The 25,782-nt window shown below is 41.5% G+C and overlaps 1 protein-coding gene across 1 annotated transcript in view; it reads left to right on the top strand.

Annotated features, from left to right (window-relative positions):
- Positions 1-1,521: 1,521 nt before the first annotated feature.
- The window catches only part of Pkd2 (polycystin 2, transient receptor potential cation channel), a 38,219-nt gene continuing 13,958 nt past the window's right edge, over positions 1,522-25,782 (top strand). Inside the window, exons 1-7 of the mRNA XM_090343222.1 lie at positions 1,522-2,224; positions 11,019-11,132; positions 17,137-17,270; positions 19,125-19,375; positions 21,926-22,150; positions 23,583-23,811; positions 25,197-25,364. Coding sequence (XP_090199348.1) covers positions 1,621-2,224; positions 11,019-11,132; positions 17,137-17,270; positions 19,125-19,375; positions 21,926-22,150; positions 23,583-23,811; positions 25,197-25,364 — 1,725 coding nt within the window. The 5' untranslated portion in view covers positions 1,522-1,620. The remainder of the gene's footprint in view (positions 2,225-11,018; positions 11,133-17,136; positions 17,271-19,124; positions 19,376-21,925; positions 22,151-23,582; positions 23,812-25,196; positions 25,365-25,782) is intronic.

Below are 25,782 nucleotides of genomic sequence, written 5' to 3'. Positions count from 1 at the left end.
CAGGAAGCTGCAATGCTTTGGGCAAGTGAGGAGATCAAGGGAGGGGGGGTAGACAAATGGAGAAAGGATGAGAAAATGCAGTAATAGCTATTCAGTATACACTCCAGAAAATGCAACCAGCTAAATTGAAAGGATAGGTGGGGATAGGAAGAAAGGTAAAAGGTAAAATTGAAATCCCGTTGAACAACTACTTAAGAATAAAAATGAAAAAAGTTGAAGCTGAGGTGTGGCTCAACTGCTAAAGCACCAGCCTTGAGTGGACAAAGCTAAGGGACAGCACCCAGGCCCTGAGTTCTGGCACAACAATAAATAAACAAATCAATCAGACTACTGAAATTAAACATTATCCTTTAAATTGCTGGAAGCCCACCCAACTGTCTAAACAAAAATGTGACAAATGAGCGCTTGTACTTCAAAAACAAAACAAAACAAATAAACAAACAAAAAAACAGACAAGATAGAGTAGAAGTGACAGCATTCTTGTGCCTCCACATGAAAAGACATGGACCACAATGACAGGCTAGAGGGATGAATATCAAAGGCCTTATCACATCAGGGAGAAATCTTTCAGTTCAAGTAAGGAGGCTTGGGTTCAGAAAATCATGAAAGGGCCACCCTGGGAAATGACGACAGAAATCACCATTGAGGATAGGAGGGGTGAAGCAGGTTTAAAAGACTAGAGGGAAGGGGCAGGAATGGTGGCTCATGCCTGTAATCCTAGCTACTCAGGAGGCTGAGATCTGAGGATCAGGGTTCAAAGCCAGCCTGGGCACAAAAGGATCTGAGACTCTTATCTCCAATTAACCTCTAGAAAATGTTCAAGCCCCATGACCCCCTGCCTCCAAACACATACAAAAAGATGGGGGGGGGGGTTGGGGAGTTTTGTTGTTGGTAGTGTTTTTTGTGTAGGAGAGGTGGAGGTTAAGACCTTTGCCCAGCATTCTATGGGGCATGTTAGCTGAATGCTTGAGGCTCTTAGATTTAGGCCTGAGGCAGGATTCTGTTACTGAGAAGTCAGTGCTGCCCAGGTGGAGATCTCCACAAGGTGTGGAAAGAGGAGACGAAACCATTCAGCAAACAGCAGGGCCATGGAGAGGAGGCAGCCTGGGCACAGCAAGGCGGCCTCAGTGGTTCCTTGGAAGTTTCTGGGAATGGGAAATATTTCTTTGCCCCTGCTGGGGCTGGACTTCACTATTTCTCCCTGTCCTCTGGAAAGCACTCAGCCTTTCCTGTCATCTCTTTGGTAAACTGAGGCACGGCGGCGGCGTATGGTCCATGAATCAGGGCCCAAGCATCCCGAGATCCGGCAGGCCACGACCCCCCCCCCCCTTTTCCCTTCTCAGAGAGGACAGGCCAGCAGTTCCCGACCTTCGCGAACTTTCCACTTGAGTGGAATGTGGGCGCTTCTCCGGGCTCCACTGGGAAGGCAGGCGGGGGCGCGCGGCGGGGGCGCGGCGAGGGGGGCGGAGGCGGGCCGAGGGGGCGGGCGGGAGCGCGGGAGTGCGGGGCGGTCTGGGGCGGAGAGGAAACGGGGACCCGGGAAGAAAAGAACATGGCTCCTGCGGCGGGCAGCGCCGAGGGCGGCGCAGCGCTTGTGCGCCCCGGGCGCCAGTGAGCGCGATGGTGAACTCCAGCCGCGTGCAGCCTCAGCAGCCCGGGGACCCGAGGCGAGCGCCCCCGCCCCGATCGCCGGGCCCGGGCCGGCTGATGGCGGGTGGCGCTGCCGTAGGCACCGGCCTGGGCGCCCCGGGCGGCCTCCGGGAGCCGCAGCGGGGCCTGGAGATCGAGATGGAGCGCATCCGGCAGGCTGCAGCGCGGGACCCCCCGGCCGGAGCGTCGGCCTCCCCTTCCCCGCCGCTCTCGTCCTGCTCCCGGCAGGCGTGGAGCCGCGACAACCCAGGCTTCGAGGCTGAGGAGGAGGACGACGACGACGAGGTGGAAGGGGAGGAAGGAGGAATGGTGGTGGAGATGGACGTGGAGTGGCGCCCGGGCAGCCGCAGATCGGCCGCCTCCTCGGCGGTGAGCTCCGCGGGCGCCCGCGGCCGGGGACTGGGGGGCTACCACGGCGCGGGCCCGGCGAGCGGGAGGCGGCACCGGCGAGAGGACCAGGCCCCGCCATGTCCCAGCCCGGCCGGCGGCGGGGACCCGCGGCACCGCCACCTCCCGCTGGACGGGCAGCCGCCCCGAGTGGCCTGGGCCGAGAGGCTGGTGCGCGGGCTGCGAGGTAAGAGCGCGATCCGCCCGGGCTCACGCACACACCCGACCTGCGGGAGAGGCTGGGACCCTCGCCCCAGGTGGCTGGCCGTCCACGGCTCCCCCTCGCGTCCCCTCCGCCTCCCGGGGAAGCGCACTCCCCACCTCCCCTGGCTCTGCTCTGTTTCCGGTACCCAGTTGGGAATTTTGGGGTGACAGTGTTGGTGCAGATTTGCAGGGTCCCCTCCTCTCTTCAAGCCACGTCAACTGTGTTTTTACTACTGCAAATAAGTAAAGGGAATATTGCTGCTTAGTACAACCGACCCGTGGTGGCCACAGCGTGTTTGCTGGAGGTCACCAAAGCCAAGAAGGAAAGTTTAGCCGGGCACGGGTGGCTCACGCCTGTCATCCTAGCTACCTGGAGGCTGAGATCTGAGGATGGAAGTTTGAAACCATCCTAGGCAGGAATGCCTGTGAGCCTCTTATGTGCTGAGCACTGGTGGAGCTGTGTGTGCCTAGTGATAAAGCCTTGCTAGCCTTCATTTAAAAAAAAAAAAAAGCCTAGAGGCAGCACCCAAAGTTCAAGTCCTGGGACTGCTCCTCCCTGCCCACCCCCCGCAACAAAAAAAAAAAAAGAGAAGAAAAGAAAGCAAAACGAAGTTTCTGCAGTTCTCAGCCTGTTCCTCCTCTCCGCCTGTCCTCCTGACCCGTCCAGGCCTCTTCTCCACTGTCACCCAGTTGTGGGAGGGATTTCCTTAGGTTGTCCATGCTAAGCTGGTGATGGTGTGGTTGTTTTGGGACACAGCAAATTGGACACAGTACCTATAAAAAACATGTTTGCCTCTTTCTAATTCTAGATATTTTCCCAAAACTGTTTGAAAAGTTTTTGGAAGAAGGTTTAACCATGTTCTTTGCAATTTGAATAAATTGATGTCATCTAGCTAGGAGGTGCCAGCTGATGAATTTCAGAATTTAATGCACTCAGCTTTCCAAAAAGCAAGAAATGAGTTTCCAGATTTTGCCTAGGAAGAGATACAGATTTTCCAACAACAAACAAGATTCAGTTTTTATGATGTATGTCACACGCATCCTTGTAAAAAATATTACAGTGACTCTTATCCACCAAACTGTTTCATCTTCACTTTTAACAGTTTTTGTGCCTTTATTTATTTATTTTTAATTCTCCCTGCCCTTTTTTTCCCCTTCTTTTTTGGGGTCACTGTGTGACCTTGAGCCAAGATATTTAACTGCTCGGGTCCTTAAAATTTGCAACTGTTAAAAAAATTGAGATAATCATAATACTTAGTCTTTGATTTGTTTCTTGGGAGAATTTAGTGAAACTGGATAGCTCAAATGTATAACAAGTCTTTGCCATATTATGAGGGCTGCATAAATTATAAAAAGGATATTTGGCATTTCTATCACATTAATTTTTGTAGTAGTCAATTTGGTTCAGGGCATGATAGTGGGAAACAAAAGCTCCTGCTTTTGATAACCTGGGATTAACTACACAAATACTTCATAGGAACCAGAACTGTATTATAACAAATTACATGCTGAGTACTGTTGGCTCCTCCAGTAATCCTAGCTACTCAGGAGGCTGAGACCCAATGACAGAGCCTTGAAGCCAGTCAGGACAGGAAAGTTGGAGATTCTTATCTCCAAGTAACCACCACACAACAAAACAAAAACTCGAAATGAAGCTATGGCTTAAGTGGTAGAGTGCCAGGTTTGAGCAAAAAAAACAAAAGGGCAGCACCCAGGCTCTTGAGTGCAAGCCCCAGTTGCTACCCCCCACCGAAAGATATGGTGAGTATCTATGGCTCACACTTGTAACTCTACTCCTCTGTAGACCCATGCCTGGAGGCTGGATATTGAAAGTCACCTGGGGCAGGAAAGTCCTTAACCAGCAAAATGCCAGACTGAAGGTGTGGCTCAAGTGGTAGAGTGCCAGCCATCGAGTTCTAAGCTGAGTTCAGACTTATAGTACTGCCATATATGTATCTTATTATGCTAGATAAATATGCTTTTAAATCATAGTTACTGAAAGTTTTTATGTTAGTAAACAAGGTTAACTGGCAAGAACTGTTGTAACTCAGTAAGCGGTTGATAGAATACTTGTTTGACTAAGCTCAATTATAGAATATAAGGTGAAATACATTTCTGTGACAACATATTACAAGTTTATTTAATTTAAAAATATGTAAAATGATGTACAGAAGGGTTGCAGTTATATAAGTTGGGTATCGAGTACATTTCTTTTTGAACAGTGATAAGTTTATTTCTTTTGAAGAAATATTTCAGGAAACTTATCATGAGTCTTCATAGTTTTGAAACCTGTAGTCAGCCCTTCCCAGTGGAACTTGAGGACGGCTGAGCTCATGGTTTGGGGGTGGGGGGTTGGGTCCCTGGAGAGGCCTTGGCCTCCATGTCTCTTTGTCTCTGTTTCATTTTTAATATCCTTTATAAATAAACCAGTAAACGGAAAAAATAGCAATATTATCCCTATTAACAATCTAGAAGAGGGTTGGGGAATTTTAGTTATAGAAAAATGTAAATTTCATTTTGTATATTCTGTGGCAGAGAAATGAAGTTGGCAGTCTTGTTGATCATTAGATAAGCACCATTCATTAACTAGCACCTGTCATGAAGATAATGTTTTACTAGCAGCTTTGAAAAGAATCGGAATAGTAATTGCTATTTTTCTGATGGACAGAACCCAAAAAAGCTAAATAAATAACCATGAACGTGCTATGGTTATTTCCTTCCTTGGATTACCAGTGATGGAAATATTGTGTACACTCTGTAAACAGTGCTTTAGGGTTAGAAAACAGCCTTTTAAAGTCTTAAAGGTAAGGGAGATTGTTTAGGTTTGGATTGGTCAGGTGTTGTCCTCGATTGCTCCTATTTTCCTGACATTATATAACTCTACTTCAACCTCCTGAGCCTCAGCTTTCCCTTTGAACTTAATCTCCAAGGTCCCCTTCTAGCTTCAGCATCCTCAGGTTGTGACATAGTTAAGTAACATGAATCCCCAAGTGGACAGCAAATGTTCTTTTTGTTCCTTTGACTCTGTTCTGTCCTTTGGACAGAAGTAAAATACCCAAGAAAGAAGAGGCCCGGTTGTGGGATACATTACATCTAACCAAGGAATGAAGAAGATATCCCGAACTATTAGGAAGCAAGGAAGGAACAGAGCTTGGGGACAGTGGATAAGGCAGTAGCATGGTGCCAAGGAGAACTTGTAGAAGGAGACACTAAGTCAGGAAGAATGGGTAGAAAGAAGCCACCAGGAGATGCTGAAAGGTCTGGAGAAAATTAAAGTGCCTGAGTCTTAATGTTGTCCCAACAATTTTCTTTAATTATTATAAGTATCATCATCATCATCATCATCATCATCATCATCATCAAACTTTTTAGTAGAAAAGTAAACCCATGGCTCGCATCTGTGAGCTATCAAATTTTCTACATTCCTAAGGTGTAATGTTTATGGATCTATCCACTTACGAATATCAGTTCTTTCTTTTTATTAAATATGTACTCTTGGCCTTTTGAGGTTCCTGCGAAAAGTATAAGTTGAGTCTCTCTTTTCTGAAATGCTTGGGCCTAGTGTTTCAAATTTTAGAAATGTTTAGATTGGAAATATTTGTAAATACAGTGTGATAGCTGGGGTCTGGGACCTACATCTAAACCAGAAGTTGATTTTTGTTTTGTATATACTTTAAACATACAGTCTTAAAGGTAATCTTCAACATTATTTGTGCAGTCTGTAATATAGTTTTAAAATAGTAGCCGGGAGTTTGGTCTAGTGGTAGAGTGCTTGCCTAGCATGCACGAAGGCCCAGATTTGATTCCTTGGTACCACATATAAAGGAAAAAGCCAGAAGTGGTGCTGAGGCTCAAGTAGTAGAGTTCTAGCCTTGAGAAAGTCCAAGGGCAGTGCTCAGGCCCTGAGCTCAAGGCCCAGGACTGGCAAAAAAAAAAAAAAAAAAATGAATCTGCATTTTGAGTCTGGCTCGTCACATGGCATTATCGAATTGTCTAACTGAGTTTGGAACTATAAAACAGCATTTTGGATTCAGGTTTTGAGATTTGGCATGTTCAGCTGTATTGGTAAGTGGGCTCGGCTGCTCTAAGTAATAGGTCTATCCCTTCCCATTTAGTTTCCTGAAGAATCTCATCTCTTTTCCTAACATTTCAAGGAGGGATTCCAGGTTAGTAACCACTCTCCTCTATGTGGGCATTTGTGGACTTGAGCTGCTTTCCTCTCTGGTTCTCCCAAGGACTCGTCATTGTATGCCTGGGCTAGGCTGGCTATCCAGATTTTCACAGGAAGATGGGAGAAGGCTTGCCACTGGCCTTGTCTTTATATTCATTTCTTCCAGTGTTAGGGATTGAATCCAAGACGTTGTACTTGCTAGACACGCACTTTGTAACTGAACGCCATCTGGCCCATATCTCTCCCATTCATGCTTCATTGATGACGTTCTTTAACCATATAATCAAGAAGCCCTGCAAGGAACACTGGAAAATATTATGTATCTTTGTCTTGAAGGGGAAAATGAATTTTGGTAGACAGCTAACAACTGCTGCCATATTACAGATAGGGCTCAAGTGCAATAGTAGATCTACTATTCAAACATTGAGATTGTTGTGCTATTTGTATATAGTCAGTGGCTGTCAACACAAACTTACTCATTGTTTGTCTTGCCATTCTGTTTAACTTACATTATCTTTGCCTTGCCTTTTGATGTCTAATAGTGAGCACATTCACTTTTATGTGTGTGTGTGTGTGTGTGTGTGTGTGTGTAATAGGATTTGAATGTAGGCCTCATGCACAATGCTAGTGCTCTACCACTTAAGCCACACCTCTCCTTCCTGCTGTTTTCTAGTTAATTGAGATACTAGTCTCTCAGATTTGTCTGCCTGGACTTGCTTTGAACTGGGATTCTCAGATCTCAGCTTCCTGAGTAGCTGGAATTACAGGCATGAGCCATTGGTGCCCAGATCACATTCAGTTATTGGAAATGTTACTGAGACTTTAAAAAACAAATCTGAACTAGACTGTAGTTGATCTGACCTCAACAAAAAAGTGTTGTAAATACCCCTCCTATAGTTATAATCCATTATAAACCCTTTGTAGTGACCGATTTATTTTTCTGTGTGTGTGTGTGTGTGTCTGTGTGTGTGTGTGTGTGTGTGTGTGTGTATGTGTTAATGTGCCAGTACTGTGGCTTGAACTCAGGACCTTAGTGCTGTGCCTTCAATTTCTTTTTTCCACTCAGGGCTGGGACTCTACCACTTGTGCCACAGCTCCACTTCTGGCATTTTGCTGGTTAATTGGAGATAAATAACTCCTGGACTTTCCTGTGCTGGCTTGCTTCTAACTGCTATCCTCAAATCTAAATCTCTTGAGTAGCTAGGATTACAAGGAGCTACCAGTGTCCAGGTAATTAGCCTGTTTAGGCTGCAGAATTCAGTATCATTTCATCACTAGCGGAATAGTATCCTAAGTAAGGGGGTAACTTTGCCATTTAGGTAACACTTGGCAGTACCCACATTTTTTGGTTTGCACAACTCAGGGTAGAAGGTGAGTGCTTCTGGTATGTATTGAGTAGTGTTCAGGAAATGTCCCCAGCATCCTCTAGTGCACAGGGCAGCCCCCTTTGCAAACTGCCCAGGATGTAGAAGTTTTCAACTTTCAGCCGTCCAAGTTTTATAGGTAAAATGGGTGTGGTAGGTGAGTGATTGCAATGGTAGATTCTGGGTAAGGAGCCCAAGGAGGAGAGGGACAGATGCATTTGAGGAACTCAGTGAGGTGTCAAGGGAGTCAACTTTGAGCTATATTTGGAAAACTGAGGGGGAAATTTCAGGAGTTAACATGAGCCTAGAGCGAGACCAAGCAAACTTGAAACGTGTCCTGTGACATTAGTACTTAGGCATTTGGAACCAGGAGAGGCTTCAAGCAGGAGGCAGGTAGGATCATGTGTCAATCTGAGAAATGTAAAGGATGAGGTAAAGTGGAAATGCTGGTAGATGAGAAGTTTAGTCAGGAGACAGCTAAGCAAGTTGGGGTGGGCTACAACCAGTCATGTGAGCTGGGATGAAAACGAGTGAGATTGAAGACCTCTCTCAGAATTAGAGAATCAACCCCATGTTGGGGATAGAAGGAAGTCCTATTCTGGGGTGAACTCCTAGATTCTGGCTTGATGTGAGTAACACAAATAGGGAAGAAAAGGATATTTGTTCTGGTGGACCTTTGTGGTTACATACCACCATTTTGGTCAAGAACTCTTTTCGTGTGTCTGGCAACACTGAATTCTAAACTCAAGGCCACAGCAGTGTCCCTTAGCTTTTTTCCCTGAAGACTGACACTCATCGCGTGAGCCAGAGCTTCACGTGTGGCTTTTTGGTGGTTATTTGGAGATGAGAGTCTCATGGACTTTCCTGTCCAAACTGGCTTCAAACTCCAGTCCTCAGATCTCAGCTTCCTACGTAGCTAGGATTACAGGTGTGAGCCACTGGCGCTAGGCTAAGAGCCTCATCCTTCACTGTTCAGCAGAGCTAAACACAGGAAGTAGTTGGCTCCAGCAAGTTTCATTTCCTATGTGTGGATTCAATCATTCCTCACCCATCAACATTTAAAGGGGTCCCTGTATCTTAAAATTTTAGACACACAGTGGGAAAAAAATCAAAGCTCATTAGTATTTGAGGAGGTTAATAGAATAATTTAGGAAAAAAAAAAGTCTCACAGGCCATCTTAAATTACCTCAGGCTGTTGAAAGTGTAGCGTAAGTAAAATCTGTACAAGTTTGGCTTCTTTAAAGGCTAAGCAATATTTGTGAATACTAAGAATCAGAGACATGCATAGTCTTTATTTCATGGTTATCCATAAGCCATTGGAAAGAATAGAATCACTGACCTAGTAGTCAAACAAATCTTTCTCATGGTAAACAGACTAGGAATGTCCACTTTTGTGCTTGTTAGACTTAATCATAAAAAAAAAGCCATTCAAATACTAGTGTGCTTGACTCCAAGGCTACAAGCCTGATTTTTGGCTCCCTCTGTTTTCGTGTTGTAATTTTCCATGTCATCTGAATTTGTAATGATTCTTCAGGATGATAGCATTTCCATGAGCAAACATTCCGCTTGCTGCATGTCTTGTGGATGAGTAATTGCCTTGACAACTACCAGATCTTGGCAGATGCAAATCTGGTCATAAGTTTGTATTCCTAGGATGTGTAACACAGGATCTTTGAGTTCAGATGCTGGAAGGAAAGAAAGGGAAATAAAAGAGCCACATTTAAGACTAGAATCACTGAGTTATTATAGGATTTTTTAAAAGACATTGGGCCGGGAATTTGGCCTAGTGGTAAAAGTGTTTGCCTAGCATGCACAAAAACCCGGGTTTGATTCCTCAGTACCACGTACAGAGAAAAAAGTTGGAAGTGGAGCTGTGGCTCAAGTGGTAGAGCTCTAGCCTTGAGAAAGCCCACGGACAGTGCGCAGGCCCTGAGTTCAAGCCCCATGACTGGCAAAAAAATATATTTTTTAAAAAAGACATTAACCCTTATGATGAAATAATCTCTCTGAAATGAATGGCCCTATCTATACTACTTTCCCCATTTCTCCATGTGGCGTGGTTGTGGTTTAGGTGTTGTCTGAAACTTGGTCATTTAGGAGGACAGGGCTATATAGTAAACCCATGCAAGGTTTCCATTAATAGCCAACCAAACATAACTGAAAGGAAGAAGTTCATCTTTTCTGGCATTCATTATGGCTCCTCCAGGGAAGCAGCAGTGTGACTTGACCGCACTGTTCATTACCAGAATCTTGGACAGCCATAGTGTCTGCTGGCTGAATTCAAACCTGTGGTAATAACTCTCCAGCCAGTGTATGTGGGATTAGGTCATCTTCGCTAAGCCAGCCCAACACTTTTTCCATCTGTCTGCTAAAATACAGAAAGTAGTTGCTGGTATTATGTTTTCCAAAAGAGAGAAGAAGCTGGATGAGTTGTTGCTTTCGATTTAAAGAGTATATATCTATTGGTCTTTAAAGAATTCGTTAAGCTGGGTGATGATAGCTTGCTCCTGTAATTCTAGCTACCCAGGAGGCAGCTGTTCTAAGGATCAAACTTCAAAGCCAGCATGGACAGATACATCAAAGAGATTATGGGATTGGGAGTTTGGCCTAGTGGTAGAGTGCTTGCCTAGCATGCACAAAACTCTGGTTCAATTCCTTGGTACCACATACATAGAAAAAAGCCAAAAGTGGTGTGGCGACTCAAGGTGCTAGCCTTGAGCTGAAGAGCTCAAGGACAGGTTCCAGGCCCAGAGTTCAAGACCCACTACCCCCCCCCCCAAAAAAAATCTAAGAGATTCTTTTTCAATTAACCAGCGAAAGTAGGAAGCGGAGATGTGGCTCAAATGGTACAGTGCCATCCTTGAGCAAAAAAGAAAAAAAACGAATAAACTAAACTAGTTGCTTAGTTGCATTCAGAATTTTCTCATAAGTATGTGTATGTGCATATACATTCATATTAACATATGACGCCTTATTTTTATTAAATAATTTATTAACATTGATTTTTACATCATACTTCAAATGTCATGTTTAACAAACAAGTATTCAAGAAAGGAATCTCTGTCTACAATCATTGGCACTTAGGTTTCAGAACATGATTAAAATTAAGCATTAATCTATGTAATAAAACATTATGGTGAGACCTTATTTTATTGGTTGTCCTATTTACTTTATGTTTTTTCCTTTTGCCATTCATGACGTTTCTTTAGTAAATGACATCATTTTTCATTATTATTTTAAAGGTCTCTGGGGAACAAGACTCATGGTAGAAAGCAGCACTAACCGAGAGAAGTACCTTAAAAGTGTTCTACGGGAACTGGTCACGTACCTCCTTTTTCTTATAGTCCTGTGTATTTGTAAGTAGACCCTTTCCTTCCATTAATGGACATGTTTTGCAAATGTTTGGCCTGTTAAAAATCAGTTAAAAGGAAGCATCTGTGCGTCAGACCTGTCAAGTCAGCAGTCTTCTTCTCTATGTTGTGATCAGTTCTAGTTTAGAATTGTGAAGTCCTCTTCTGTCTTCTTAGAAGTGTTGGTTAAAACATCAGTGTCATCTTGCTGATCAGATCATTATACATTGTGATCGTTTGCATGTTGAGATGCACGTGGTATTTGCCAGACATAAAGAACCCAAGTGAATGGATTCTAGATCTAGCATGTTACAATAGCTAGAGTCTTGATATCTTGAGATCATTGAACACAACATGAATGTAAAGAACCGTTTTCAGTTTGATATTTTGAATTTAGCTTTTGGGAAATACTAACAAAATTACCCAATATTGCTTTTAGTGTTTATGGATTTGTATATATTATGTTAATGCCTTTATTCTCATTCATTATTTCTTCTAACCCTCAATAACTTCTGGGCTTTTACTCTATAGGATACTTCTGTCACAACCCATGTCTTGCTTCTTCTCCTCTTCCTCACTGTGGGTGTTTATCTGCTGGCAAAAAAAAAAGTCTTAACCTAAACTGTTTCAAAACCATTTTGCCAGGGGCAGGTAGCTCCTAGCTACTCAGGAGCCTGAGATCCAAAGATTTCAGATTGAAGCCAGCTTGGGTTGAAAATTTTCTAAGACTCTTATCTCCAATTAACCTCCAAAGCCAAAAAAGGAGTGTGGACCTAGTGGTAGAGTGCTAGCTTTGAGCCAGAAAGCTTAGGGGACAGTGTTCAGACCCTGAGTTTAAAGCACCTGGACTAGCACAAATAACAGTTACAACCAGAAAGCCTTCAAGGAATAGAAAGTCTCAGGAAAAACTTACCTGTGGAGAGAGTATTTTCCTGTGAATTGGAAAGCCCTACCTACAGACAGACAAAGATGCCAATTTATGACCCTGGACCTTTACAAAACTTCCTTGGGAAGAAAGTTAATTCCCATATTGGTACAAAAGAATCTTTAAAAATTAATAGCAGCTTTAGGAAGAATCCCCTTTTTTGTATATATAGAGTATCTGAATTTAATCAGCATTTTATACATCTAATAATCTTGAATTTTACTGCCTAGATTCTGTAAACTTACTCAAAGACACTTTTATAATTTACTAAAGAAGAATAAAAAGATGGGTAAGTTGAACATGAAAGTGAAACGTTTAAGTTTCTGTTACTAATTACAATATTTGAATATCTGTTTATACCGTCATGGTAGTTTTTCCGAGTACTCACTTTAGTACTACATGGCTTCTGTTTACATTTTTATGAGACTTCGCCAATCCAAATGGAAACTTAATTTTTAAAAAGAAGTTATTTCAGCTAAAAACTATTTATGCATGAATAATACCACTTTCTTGGGTTTTGCTTAGTAATTTTCTGAGATTTTTAGAAGGAATATCTAAAAACATTAGGAAAGAATGCTTCATGCTTTTGAAGATAACATTACTTCTTTAAAAACAAAGAAAGAAAACTCAAGGCATTTTTTGAGGGGGAAAGAGCTTTATTGAGTTATAATGCACATATCCCCAAATTCTCTCATTTGAAAGTCCAATTACAGTATTATTTTTCTAAGTATTCAGAATGGTGCAGCCGTCACAGCTTCCGTTTTCTGTCAAATGTGATGGCTACCCATGCTCGCTCAAATTTCAGTTCCTGGCATTTCACTGGATTTTATATTTGAGGAAGATGTTAAGGGCATATGTGAGGATGGTTTTGTGTTCTTTGACTAGTTGCTCCTTTCCTGCCTCGCCCTCCCTGGCTACCAGTTTCTATGACTTTGTAACTATGTTAGATTGCTCATAGGATAGGACATATTTTTTTTAACATACTAAGAAAAAAGGCCAGATATATTTTTAAAAAGCTAGAAATGATCTGTATACTATATTAAAAGTTAAACAGGGCTGGGAATGTGGCTTAGTGTTAGAGTGCTGGCCTAGCATGCATGAAGCCACGGGTTCAATTCCTCGGTACCACATAAATAGAAAAGGCCAGAAGGGGCACTGTGGCTCAAGTGGTACAGTGTTAGCCCTGAGCAAAACAAGCTCAGGGACAGAGCCCAGGCCCTGAATTCAAGCCCCAGGACTGGGAGGCTGGGGTGGGATGAGGGGGAGAGGAAGTTAAACAACATGAGATGAGACACACTAAACTTTTGTGGTTTAAACTGTTAGGAACTGAGATACTAGCAGGGTGCTAGTTGCTCATGCCTGTAATCCTATTTGCTCAGAAGGGTGAGATCTGAGGATCACAGTTCAAAGCCAACCCTGGGAAGGAAAGTTCATAAGACTGTTATCTCAAATTAATTACAGAAAAAGCTGCAAGTGAAACTGTGGCTCAAGCTGTAGAATACTAGCCTTGAGCAAAAGATACTCGGGGACAGTGCCCAGGCCCAAAGTTCAAGCTCTAGGAGCAGCAGAAAAAGAATGAAAAAATTGGAATACTAGCATAGAAACGATGTTTAAAACTGGCCTTAAATATTAACAGGTTGATTAGAATTATTAATTTTTTCAAACATTATCTACACAAATATATTTCTCATGAAAAATGAGTTACCCCTATTAAGTAAATCTAATATTTCACTACTTGCCAGATGTGCCTGAATCTTCAAGCCATACCCAAGGGACTTTAGATGTTTCAGATATTCTGGTTAGTTTGGAAACTGGACCAGAGAATTAATTACATTGAAATTTTAGAGTTTCTTCAGTAGCCCACCTGAAGTCACAAAACAAGTAAGCATTTTCTTGTCCAGTTAGAATGTTTATGGTCTTTGATTCTTTTTTCACACTAATTACATCTTGCCTTCTAATAATAGATATATATTTTATATTAAAAATTACTGAGGTTCGGTTCCTGGGTACTACGTACATAGAAGAAAAGCTGGAAGTGGTGCTGAGGCTCATGTGGTAGAGCTCTATCCTTGAGAAAGTCCAAGGACAGTGCTCAGGCCCTGAGCTCAAGCCCAGGACTGCCCCCCCCAAAAAATAATCTATGTATCTCTATTGTTTACTCTCTCAAAAGAGATCTTGCCTTGCAGTCAAAAAAAGGAAGAATGAAAAGATACAATTATACTTTACTTTGTTTGTAAAAAGCTTTTAAAGAAGCTAGTCTAACAATAGTTTAGGGGCTGAGAGCATGACCTAAGGGTAGAGTGCTTGCCTAGCATGCATGAAGCCCTAGTTCAATTCCTTGGTACAACATACACAGAAAAATCTCACAGTGATGCTGTGGCTCGAGTGGTAGAGAGCTAGGCTTGAGAAAAACTCAAGGATGGTACCCTTAGTTCAAGGCCCAGGACTGACAAAAATAAATACATAAATAAAAATAGTTTACACACGTTGTCAGTGAATTTACACAGATTGGGTCACCGATAACAAGGTTTGTTGAAGGAAAGGTCTGTTTTATAGCAAAGGGGAGCTAAATTCCACATCCAGTGACAAACATCTGCTTAGCTGTCCACAATAAACACCTGCAGCTAAGGTCACACATCTTAGTACATGGGAAAGATTTGCAAAAGCCTTTGATTGGAAAACTTGTCCTTTCTGACAGTTAACCAGGCAAAAATTCAATTTTACAGCAATAAAAAGGAGATAGATTAGAAAGGAATATGAACTTGATTTTTACCTGTTTCTGTCTTTTGATAATGTAAATATTAATATGTATTTTCTCTTATTTGTAAAATAAAACAACTAGTCCAGCAGAGGCATTCTCAAAAGTTCTTGTGTCAACAGCGTTTATCCCTTAAATATTTCCATCTCAGCTTTTATATACTATTCTTATGTTTTATTTTTATTCATGGGGATTTTATCCGTGGGGATTTTAATGAATTTGTCCTGGACTCTTCATTGATTCTGCAGGCTGTCTTCTACCTCCTGAAATGCCCTATCAAGATCACTAGGGCTCTCTCCATTGGCAAATCTTGTGGGCTCTTTCTCTCCTTCTGCCATGTAGTCACACTGCATTTGGCATGCTAGAAACTTCCTTCTGACTTCGGTAACTCCTTCTCTTCTGTGTACCTTTGAGAATTCTTTTTGTATTATATAATATGCTTTTTATATATCTTATTTGTCTCTTATTGAACATATAAGAATTCTTGATAGTTAGATCATTGTCTTAATGTCCTTTATCAGCATAAAACTGCTTGTTTCACTCAGTACTCCCTTATTTAGCCAGATGATTACAGTAATAAGTATTTAAGAATACCTGTCCCTTACATATTTTTATTTCCTTTATGTTGAATACATTTCTTGTGAAAATTCTGAAGATGCTGCTTTTTTATTTTCATTTTTAACTAATGGTTTAAAATCTTGTCATTCATATTTTCATTAAATTTCCATTATTTCATTTTGCCTTTTTTTTACTTTTTTAATATACTTACCTGTTAACTTTCCACTTTTAATTTTCTCTTGTTCGAGGGGAAAATATTTTCTTTACTGTTCTGTGCTAAAGATTAGAATTTGTACACTAGATAAGATCTAACAACACACTGTATTTTTTTAATATTTGATTTTCTTTCAGTAATATCAGGATCAAAGTACATATCTAAGTGTACTTTTGAAGTACTAGATGCTTACATTCCATAATTCTAGTTTGGTGACATATGTATTAGCATATCCTGTTCTGACTTATAAGAAAAATGGAATCTCAGGATTTAAGAGCTAAGTAGAAGAATTTGTGGGCCCATGAATGTGTGTGTGTGTGTGTGTGTGTGTGTGTGTGTGTGTGTGTGTGTGTGTGTGGTGTTTTTTCTTTACCTGGTAAATTTTAAATGCTACCTCATCATTCTTTCTGGTCCTTACTTTAGGCTGAGCTAGTCCATGTAGACTGTCACTCACAGATACCTAAGACAATCCGGGGCCTGGCAGAGGGCAGAGACTGGATTCATGTTGGCTGATTATAGTTTGTTGAAATGATTAACCAGCAAAGCTAGAGACACCATTTCTCTACTTTTCCAGGGAGGAGTATTGAAGAACCAAGGGAAAATATGAAATGTGAAACCTATAAAGACCCTACTTTGTAATGTATTGTATTCCCAATAGTAAACAAATGAGCATATCTATAAAAAACACTGTTTGTGTATTTATATATAACATCTGTGTTTAGAAGTAAAAAAAAAGTAATTAAAATTCCTTTATAGTGACAACAAACAATCTAGAATAGTCTTTATTAACCATCTTCTGTCCTTATTTCAAGTCTACTAAATATTCTCCATGAGTGTGCAGCGCTGTTGTTTAGGTTAGAGGGTCCCACACAAGCAGCTAGGTCTGTACACTGGGCCTCCTGGGAAGCGATGGTTAAGTAAGGTTGAGATTCCAGCAAGCTGAATGCAGGGACTCTTTGCAGGAATGTGGCAGGTTCAAGTGGGCCTGCAGGGATGGAGGTGTACAGGGAAGGGCTCACTTCCAGGCTGGCGGGGAGCAGAGGAGGATGGCATGGCAGGTGCCCAGGGTAGCTGTGGGAAAAGAGATTCTCCCAGCAGCTGTGGCCAAGGCTACAGCACCTGGCCAGGGAACGAGAGCAGAGGGAGAAGAAACGAGAGTGACTCTCGCCCCTGGTCCACAAAGCCCAAAGGATTTCAGGTGGCAGAGTTTGTATGTCTGCCTCAGGAACAAAGCAGGGCACAGAAGATGGAGAATGTTCAGTCCCAGGGGAAAGCAACGTCCCCACTTGCTGTGCCATTGTGGCTTAGCAGGAGGGGTTGGCATGGTCTCGTTGGGTTCTCAGTGCTTCAGTACCCCTCAGCCTGCCAGCTCGTAGACCCTGACCTTGGATACCCTGGAAGGATGTCCTAGATAAATAAATGGGGGAGGAGGGCCAGGGTGAACACAGACCTTCTGTGCTGTTTGCCCTTCCCCAGGTGCAGTCCTTCGTGAGGGCTGTTGACAGTGGGACTGTGCACAGCTCCCTCTCTGAGCTCGGCTCTCTCTGTGTTGCAGTGACCTATGGCATGATGAGCTCCAATGTGTACTACTACACCCGGACCATGTCACAGCTCTTCCTTGACACCCCAGTGAGCAAAACAGAGAAAGCCAACTTTAAAACACTTTCTTCCATGGAAGACTTCTGGAAGGTACTTGCAGATGACTTTGAAAATATCTCTGTCTTTTTAGAAAAAAAAAATGTTTCATTCATTCAGTGTCATGAGGATGAAACACAAATATCTCCAGTGCTTCCTGTGTGGCCACCGTGTGAGACACTGTTCTTATGAGTTGTTTGTGGTTTCCATTCCTGTCCTCAAAGAGAGTAAATTCCAGTCATGGAGACTCTGATATTTGCCCTGCACTGAGCTGTGTGTTCACCCTTCCTGTATTTTAAACCCCCAGCGTCACCTGACTTGGAAGTAGTAACGTCCTGCGTTGTAGAGGTGGCAAGTTGATATCTGTGGTCATATTGCTAAGGGATAAGAAAAATGGATCCTTCCTAGCATAACCAACACTCCTTGGTCCTATTTTACTAGTCATTATGTCATTAATATTGAGAATCTTGTAGAACGTATTGCCCTAAAAGTCTCCATTGTTGTGCTTTGAGTCTCTGTTGTTGATGGCATTTTTTCTGTAACAGTGCCTGATAGGCTGTTGTTTCAAAGGTCTTCTAAGGTAAAATTCAAGCTAGCCCCTTTCCCATCGCACACTTTAACCCAGCAGCAGAGAATGAATAGTGAGTAGTATAGTGAGTAGTGAGTAGGATACAGACTAAACGGATCTGGATTTTACATTACTTGAATTCAGGGAAATTGGAAAGGCAGTCATTGTTCCTCCCTGGGATCATAACTTTGTAAAATTCTTACTAAACCCTGGATTCAGAGCTGTGGATTTAAAGCATTGACAAAACTGTGCTACATGAACCTATTCCTAGTTGACCATACTCAGCATCTAAAGCAGTACTTGAATATTATTAACCTTTTCCCACCTCATTGAGGCAGATCAGTCTATGTCTATCAATCTGGTAAGAATAACATGCATAGCTGAGCACTGGTGGCTCATACTTCTAGTCCTTGTTCCTCAGGAGGCTGAGATCTGAGCATCGTGGTTTGAAGCTGGATTAAGTAGAATGGTCAGAGAGACTTGTCTCTAATTACTTGGCAGAATACAAGATTGGAAGTGTGGCTCAAGTGGTGGTAGAGCTCCAGCTCTGAGCAGGAGATGAGTGAAAGCATTGGTACAAAAAGAAGGAGGAGGAGGAGGAGGAGGAGGAGGAGGAGGAGGAGGAGGAGGAGGAGGAAACAAGAATAATGTACTTACCACTAGATTTGTTCTCCCTAGTGGCATAGCTTTTTACAGAAACTAACAAGAGATTTTTCACACATAAACAAGTCCATGAAATAAATACCAGTGTCTAAAGAGACAGGCAAACCCGTTTTACTTTGATGCAAATGACAAGACTTCTTACTTTTAAGCAAAGACTTCTTATTGCTAAATAATATTCTGTTGCATATATACACAATGTTTTCTTTTTCTCTTTGCCTGTGTTGATTGTTCAGATGTGCCACCCTGTCCATTAAAAAATAAACAAAAATAAAAACATATAAAGAAGCAACTGCTGGATGGTAGACTGGTAATCCGTACTCACTTTAGTGATGCTCGAAACGAATTTGAAATTATAATTGTGTGAGATGCTCTTTGTTGGAGAAATCAAGTTGATGATGGGCACTTGAGACAACACCTTCACTGGATGCCTTTAGTCCCAGAACGGAAGTCAGAGATGTCACATGATGAGCACTGTGGCGGGGTACCCTGTGGACCTTTCCCGTCTGGAAGCCTTGCTCACGGGATCCCACTCAAGATGCAAACCCAAGTCTCTTTACGGCAAAGCCCTCTCTTACTGCTCTTTCTTGTTCTCAGAGTTGTCCAAGTCTTGCTCACACAAATACTCCCCAAGCACCCCTGCACTCAGAACCTTTCAAAACTATGTGCTTCGCTTTCAGTTCATGGAAGGTGCCTTACTGGATGGACTGTACTGGAAGGTAGAGCCCCACAATCAAACAGACGCTGACAACCGAAGTTTCATCTTCTCCGAGAACCTGCTCTTAGGGGTGCCACGGATAAGGCAACTCAGAGTCAGAAATGGGTCGTGTTCCATCCCCCAGGACTTGCGAGATGAAATCAAAGAATGCTACGATGTCTACTCTGTCAGCAGCGAGGACAGGGCACCGTTTGGTCCTGCAAACGGAACCGCGTAAGCATCTCGCTCCTGACCACTCGGTGACATATCCTTTGTCTCACTTGGCACTGAGTTTGAGTTTCATTTATTCATTCTCTCACCTCCCATTGGCACTTCATTCATTCACTACCCTTGTTCATTTAGTCCTTTATTCTTCTGCCCTGAGATGCATTCTCTCATTCACAATTCCATTCTTCCTTCCCACTCCTCTTCTCCTTTCATTTTTCATCAGTTCTTACTGATGTTTATCTCTAACCTTCCATTTGTACTCATTCATTTACTTGCTGATAATTTCATAGTAGGAGCCTAGTAATTTCTTAATACTTATATGTAAGCCTGGGACAAGTTCATTGATTTGGTTCTCAAGTTTCTTGTGATGTTTATCCATTTTAATGTTGTTATTCATACCATGAGAAGGGTAGAAATATCACAAACACATAAAGAAGACTATCTGAGCCATGAGAGATTTTAATTGAAAGCGTTCATTAAAGTTTTAATGAATCCTCTTTATAGGTTCAAAAACATTATGTTCTACATTATTTACTAGAAAGTTTCTTGATACAGAACATTTTTTTTACTAGCCCTTATAGTTTTTCAGAATATACTTATTTACACCATTGTTATTATTTTGTTGATAAATTATAATACATACTTATGGGTATAATAATTGGATTCATGTATACCACATATAAATAATGATTGAATTCAAAGCATAACATTTCTATTCTAGCAAGTATTGCTAATGTTTTTGTGTTAGGGACATTACTCCTCTCATTTTGAGATATCTTACATTTTCTAGGACTGCATTTTTATATATGTGCTATGTAATCACAGCCTGTTTGCCTATGTTTTGAGATGTCTTAGCCAACTTCTTTGTCTGTCCACTCTGCCTTTTCTTCTAGTTACCACATCTCTCCTCTCTTCATTGACTGCCTATTTTCACCTTTTTTTTTTGTCGGGCTTGAACTCTGAGCCCGGGTACTGTCCCTGAGCTGTTCAGCTCAAGGCCAGCACCCTACCATGTTCATCCACTGAGCCACAGAGCCACTTCTGGTTTTCGGATAGTTAATTGGAGATAAGAGTTTCACCAGCTTTTGTGCCCAGGCTGGTTTTGAACCCTGATCCTCAGATCTCAGCCTCCTGAGTAGCTAGGATTACAGGCCTGAGCCACCGGTGCCTGGCTTAATTTTCACTTTTGAGAAAGGAAATGCAATATTGTTTTCTTGTTCTGTTCTTGGTTTATCCATTACTACCATGTACTTGAGAGACCCATTTACTTTGATGCAAATGACAACACTTCCTACTTCATTATTGCTAGATCGTATTCTGTTACATATATGGAGCATGTTTCCTTTTTCTCTTCACCTGTGTTGATTATCCAGAGCCATGGGTTTCATTGTGACATTGTTGTGCATGAGCAGTGTATCCTGGATCATATTTACCCTGTGTACTTCCTCTTTTTCTCCTCTTTCTCCTCCTCTCTAGTTTCCTATCCCTAGTTGTCCCCTTTGTACTTTCATGTCCTATTTTTCTTCTAAATCTCACTCCTGAGAAAAAGTCCTTAAGATCATTTTGTTTGTGAGACTAGCATATATTTCACTTCATGCAATGATCTTTGGTTTCATCCATTATCCCATGAACTATTTTGTTCTTTATAGATGAACAATACTCTGTGGTACACACACACATACACACACACACACACACACACACACACACACACACACACACACACACCTCACATTTTATTTTTTATTGTAATTAATAGAAGGGTTACAGTTATCCATTTCTTTATCCATTCATCCACTAGCTAAAATCTAGACTGGTTCCATGACTTGGCTATTTCTGTTTTGAACCAACTTTGACTCTTTGGGGTTTACACTCAGAAATGGTATAGCTGGATCATAGGTAGTTATTTTGTTCGTTTTCCGATGAAAATGACCTTATATTTGCACTTGTTGGCTGGAACATTTAGAGTCTATTAAATCCGTTTTTTTTCCTGCTGCTTACAAAGAATAAGTATGCATTTAACCAGTGACATCTTTTCTAAATATTACTGCATCCCGCATCATTAGTAAGAGAAATGTCTACATTTGCCAGACTCTGTTCATAGATAATATTATCTCATGTGTCCCTCACAAAATGCCTCTTAGATAAGTGTTGTTATATAGAAAACCAGAAACTAAACAGTGAGTCATTTAGTCGTGGCCTTCCTTCTGCTTCTAATTCTCACCAGGAGCCTCAAATCATTTCGTCCTGAGTCAGACAATTAACAGAAAGGCAGCCATGGTAAGTAAGGCTGATGACAAAGGCTCTGTGGGTTCTCACTCTGTGCTCAGCGCATTGGACCTAAATTGACCTTACAAAGCCATGGGGCCCTTGTTCTGAGGCCAATGACCAAATGAGAATTCAGTAAGAAAAACTTACAAATCTCTAGGCAAAGCACACTGACAACTTGATAAGTGTCATTTACTTCATACTTTTTCTTACCAAGAGCTATCTTTGTAATTGCCACTGTATTGCACTGATTTTTCCTGTTTGTTACTGTTTTCCACTTTTAATTAGCTGGATCTTCACAAGTGAAAAGGACTTGAATGGGAGCAGCCACTGGGGAATAATTGCAGTGTACAGTGGAGCTGGCTATTACCTGGATTTGTCAAGAGCCAGAACAGAAACAGCTGCCCAGATAGCTGGCCTCAAGAAAAATGTCTGGATGGATAGAGGAACCAGAGCAATCTTTATTGACTTTTCTGTGTACAATGCCAACATTAATCTATTCTGTGTGGTCAGGTATGTACTTGGGGCACACATAGGTGTCACTTCTGGGCAGTTGTCTGTATGTACTACTCTGAACATAGGTCAGAAAAGTGTTGCCTGCACTTGACTAGAGACAGGGACCAAAAATCCAGACAAATAGTAAGAAAGGAGAGAAAAGGTTTACTTAGATGAGGATACTCAAGGAAGGGACTTGGGATCCTAGAATATTATTTTAGAATATATATATTAGAATATTATGGTTCATGAAGAGCCTTAAGTCTGGCTCCAGTTCCTCCAAATGCTGGATCCCACCCTGAAACTGTTCTTCGAGCATCTATTTTTAGCCCTAGTAAGAATCATCAGCATTTTCTGTGCTGTCTGCATTCCCTCCACATGAAGTCCTGTGCTGGGCAGCTCCAAGCACAGAGTGGGTACTACACCTGTGATTTTGATCTCATGACCGCACTGGAACACAGTGAGGAAACAGTTTTAGTTTCCATAACCTTGTCTGGGAGCTCTTATTCATTCATTCATTCCACAAATACTGCTTTTTTTTTTTTTTTTTTGGCTGTATGGCTTGAATCTGGGTCTGGGTACTGCCCCTGAGCTATTCAGCTCAAAGCTAGCACTCTACCACTTCTTGAGCCATGGAAATAAGAGTCTCACAGATTTTCATGCTCAGGCTGGCTTTGAACTGCAATCCTCAGATCTCTGCCTCCTGAGTAGCTATGATTACAAGCATGAGCCACCGGCACCTAGCTACCACCAATATTTCTTGAACATTTTGTTACTCAGTATCTGAAGCTCTTCAGACACATCAGTGAATAAAACAAAAGATCCCTGCTCTTGCAGAGCATGGGCATTTTCAAACGACAAAAAAATATTAGACAAAGATAAGGAGTGTCATGTTGACAATACCTAAAGAACATTCATGGGAAATTTGCATATATTCACAAAAAATAGGAATGTATTTTCATATGACTTATTGTACTTACCGAGGTTCAACTCTAGAATTAATAGCCAGTTTGATTTTCCAAGTTTTACCTATGTAACTTTTGCAGGAAATAGTAGCGCATTAATTCAATTATCAGTTATTACTAGGAATGAATAAAAATCTAAGGCAGTTATTATAATAGAGTATTTCCTGGGATCCCAGTAAGGGCCAGGATAATGAGAGGCAAGCAACTTAATGTTTTAAGTGCATAGCTTCTGTCTTTCACCTTTGCACCAGGGAAGCCTGAGAAGGGAGTGGGCCTTTGGCGTACAAGGCAGTGGGGAATTGGGCTCCTTTTGTAGCACACAGCCCTACAAGTAGATAGGTATTGGCCATGCTAGAAATGATTTTCATTAGCTGAGGGAACTTCAGTTTTATTAGCTCCTACTACAGGGACTAGGTATATGGTTAGACAACCAGTCCTGTTTATATCCATGTGTCGTTGGTTTAATTGTTCTCATTGCATTGCAGGTTATTGGTTGAATTTCCAGCAACTGGCGGAGTGGTTCCCTCTTGGCAGTTTCAGCCTATAAAGCTGATACGCTATGTCACAACTTTTGATTTCTTCCTGGCAGCCTGTGAGATTATCTTTTGCTTCTTTATCCTTTACTATGTGATAGAAGAGATACTGGAAATTCGCATTCACAAATTATCGTATTTCAGAAGTTTCTGGAATTGTCTGGACGTTGTGATTGTTGTGGTGAGTTGGAAAACAGTGCCAAATCCTTTATAGTATTCTGAAAGCATGTTTATTGCAGTCTTTGATCTCAGCATTATGGATCTTAGTATTCAATATTTCTTTTTCTTTTTTTTTTCCTGTGATGTTTGTGTTCATATTCATGGTCTCATTTTGCATGAGAAACTTTCTGACTGAATTGGAAGGGTGTTTTATATTAGATAGTTAATTAACAACAGGAATCATGATAATAACTCCACTAACTTCTATTTTGCTTTGGTATGCCATAGGACCTGTGAGGGATAAAAATATTTATTTAAGATTTTTGCTGATGAGATTTTTCTTCAACTGTTAGTAGAAAATTAATGTATGTTTTTGTGCACATGAATCAAGTTAATGGCAAAAAAAGATTCTGAAAAATATTTGACCTATAGGAAAACAATTCCTGTAAATAATTCCCTGCAAATAATTCAGAGAAGAAAATGTAGGTCTGTCCATCACTCTGCTATGTACTCACCTGGAGTAGCTTTAGTTGACAGTTTGGTGACAACGTAGAAGTCTAGAGCAGTTTTGTCGGCTCATCAGCCACAACACTGTGCAGGCATTTCTTTTTTTCTTTTTTCCTTTTTTTTTTTTGCCAGTCCTGAGCTTGAGCTCAGGGCCTGAGCACTGTCCTTGGACTTTCTCAAGGTTAGAGCTCTACCACTTGAGCCTCAGAACCACTTCCGGCTTTTTTCTATGTATGTGGTACCAAGGAGTCGAGCCAGGGTCTTCGTGCAAGCACAAACTCCCAGCCCTGTGCAGGCATTTCTTTGCTGGCTTGCTTCTCTTGTCCTTTCATTTTGGCTTAACCCTTAGTGCTGCCAAAACTAAATTCAGACCACATACTTTTATTCAGAGCAGGAGAGATTTCCTGATTTCCTGTAATGCAACGGATCTCTCAAAACGTTCTCTGACCAGGTAGAATTAAAAGCATGCTTTTATCCATGTCAAAATACATCCTTACTCCATTGGCTCATTCGGGTCATGAAAGCACTCAGACTTTTTGTTTCACCTGACCAAAGTTTAAGTTCACCTGAAACCTGGAATTGCATTCTGAATTGCATCTCATTATCACCTTCTAATTGTTCACTCCATTTGTCCACTTTCTTTCTCAAGCAAATACCCTGAAGTCTATAGCATATATCAATCAGCCAGCCATCTATCCTAAGCAGTAGTCTTAGGACAAACTAGCAGAATTGTTAAAAAGGAAGAGCATTTAAAGGTTTAAATTTAAATAATGTTGATTGCTTGGTTTCACCAAGTGAAAATGCTGAATTCATTTATTTCTCAAATATCTCTGAGCACCTACTTTATTGTATTATAAATGTAAATTTTATTATAAAATATAAATATTTTTGATTTTCCAGCTATCACTGGCAGCCATAGGAATTAACATATACCTAGCATCAAACGTGGAAGGACTACTACACTTTCTGGAGGATCAGAATACTTACCCCAACTTTGAGCATGTGGCATACTGGCAAATACAGTTCAACAATATCGCTGCTGTCACTGTGTTTTTAGTTTGGATTAAGGTAATTTATATATCTCACGACTGGCATTTTTAATATTTGTCTTTCTTTCCATTAATTTGAGTTACACAAAACATTAGAAAACTTCATTGAACTTACCTTTGTGGCCAAGTCCAAGTGGCTGGAAAAAATTGCTCCCAATTTCCCATCAAATCTCACTAGTCCCCTTGATGTGCGTTTTGCAAGAATGTGAAAGGTGGAGGTAGCCTCTTTTCTGGAGGTGCAGGATGGCTGCTGCCATCCTACAACCGGCTCAATTCTAGGACTGTGCCATGCAAGATAGTAGCTCTGGCCACATGTGACTGACTGCATGTTGTTCAGTTTAAATGAAGATTAACTGTGATTAAAACTCAGTTCTTTTGTTCCACTAACTATGTCAGAAGTGTTCCGATGGCTACTGTGCTGGGAAAAGGAAATCATA

Source organism: Megascapheus bottae, chromosome 13 (assembly GCF_031878675.1).
Source record: "Megascapheus bottae isolate mThoBot1 chromosome 13, mThoBot2.hap1, whole genome shotgun sequence".
NCBI lineage: Eukaryota > Metazoa > Chordata > Mammalia > Rodentia > Geomyidae > Megascapheus > Megascapheus bottae.
This window is presented reverse-complemented; position numbering and strand designations above follow the sequence as displayed.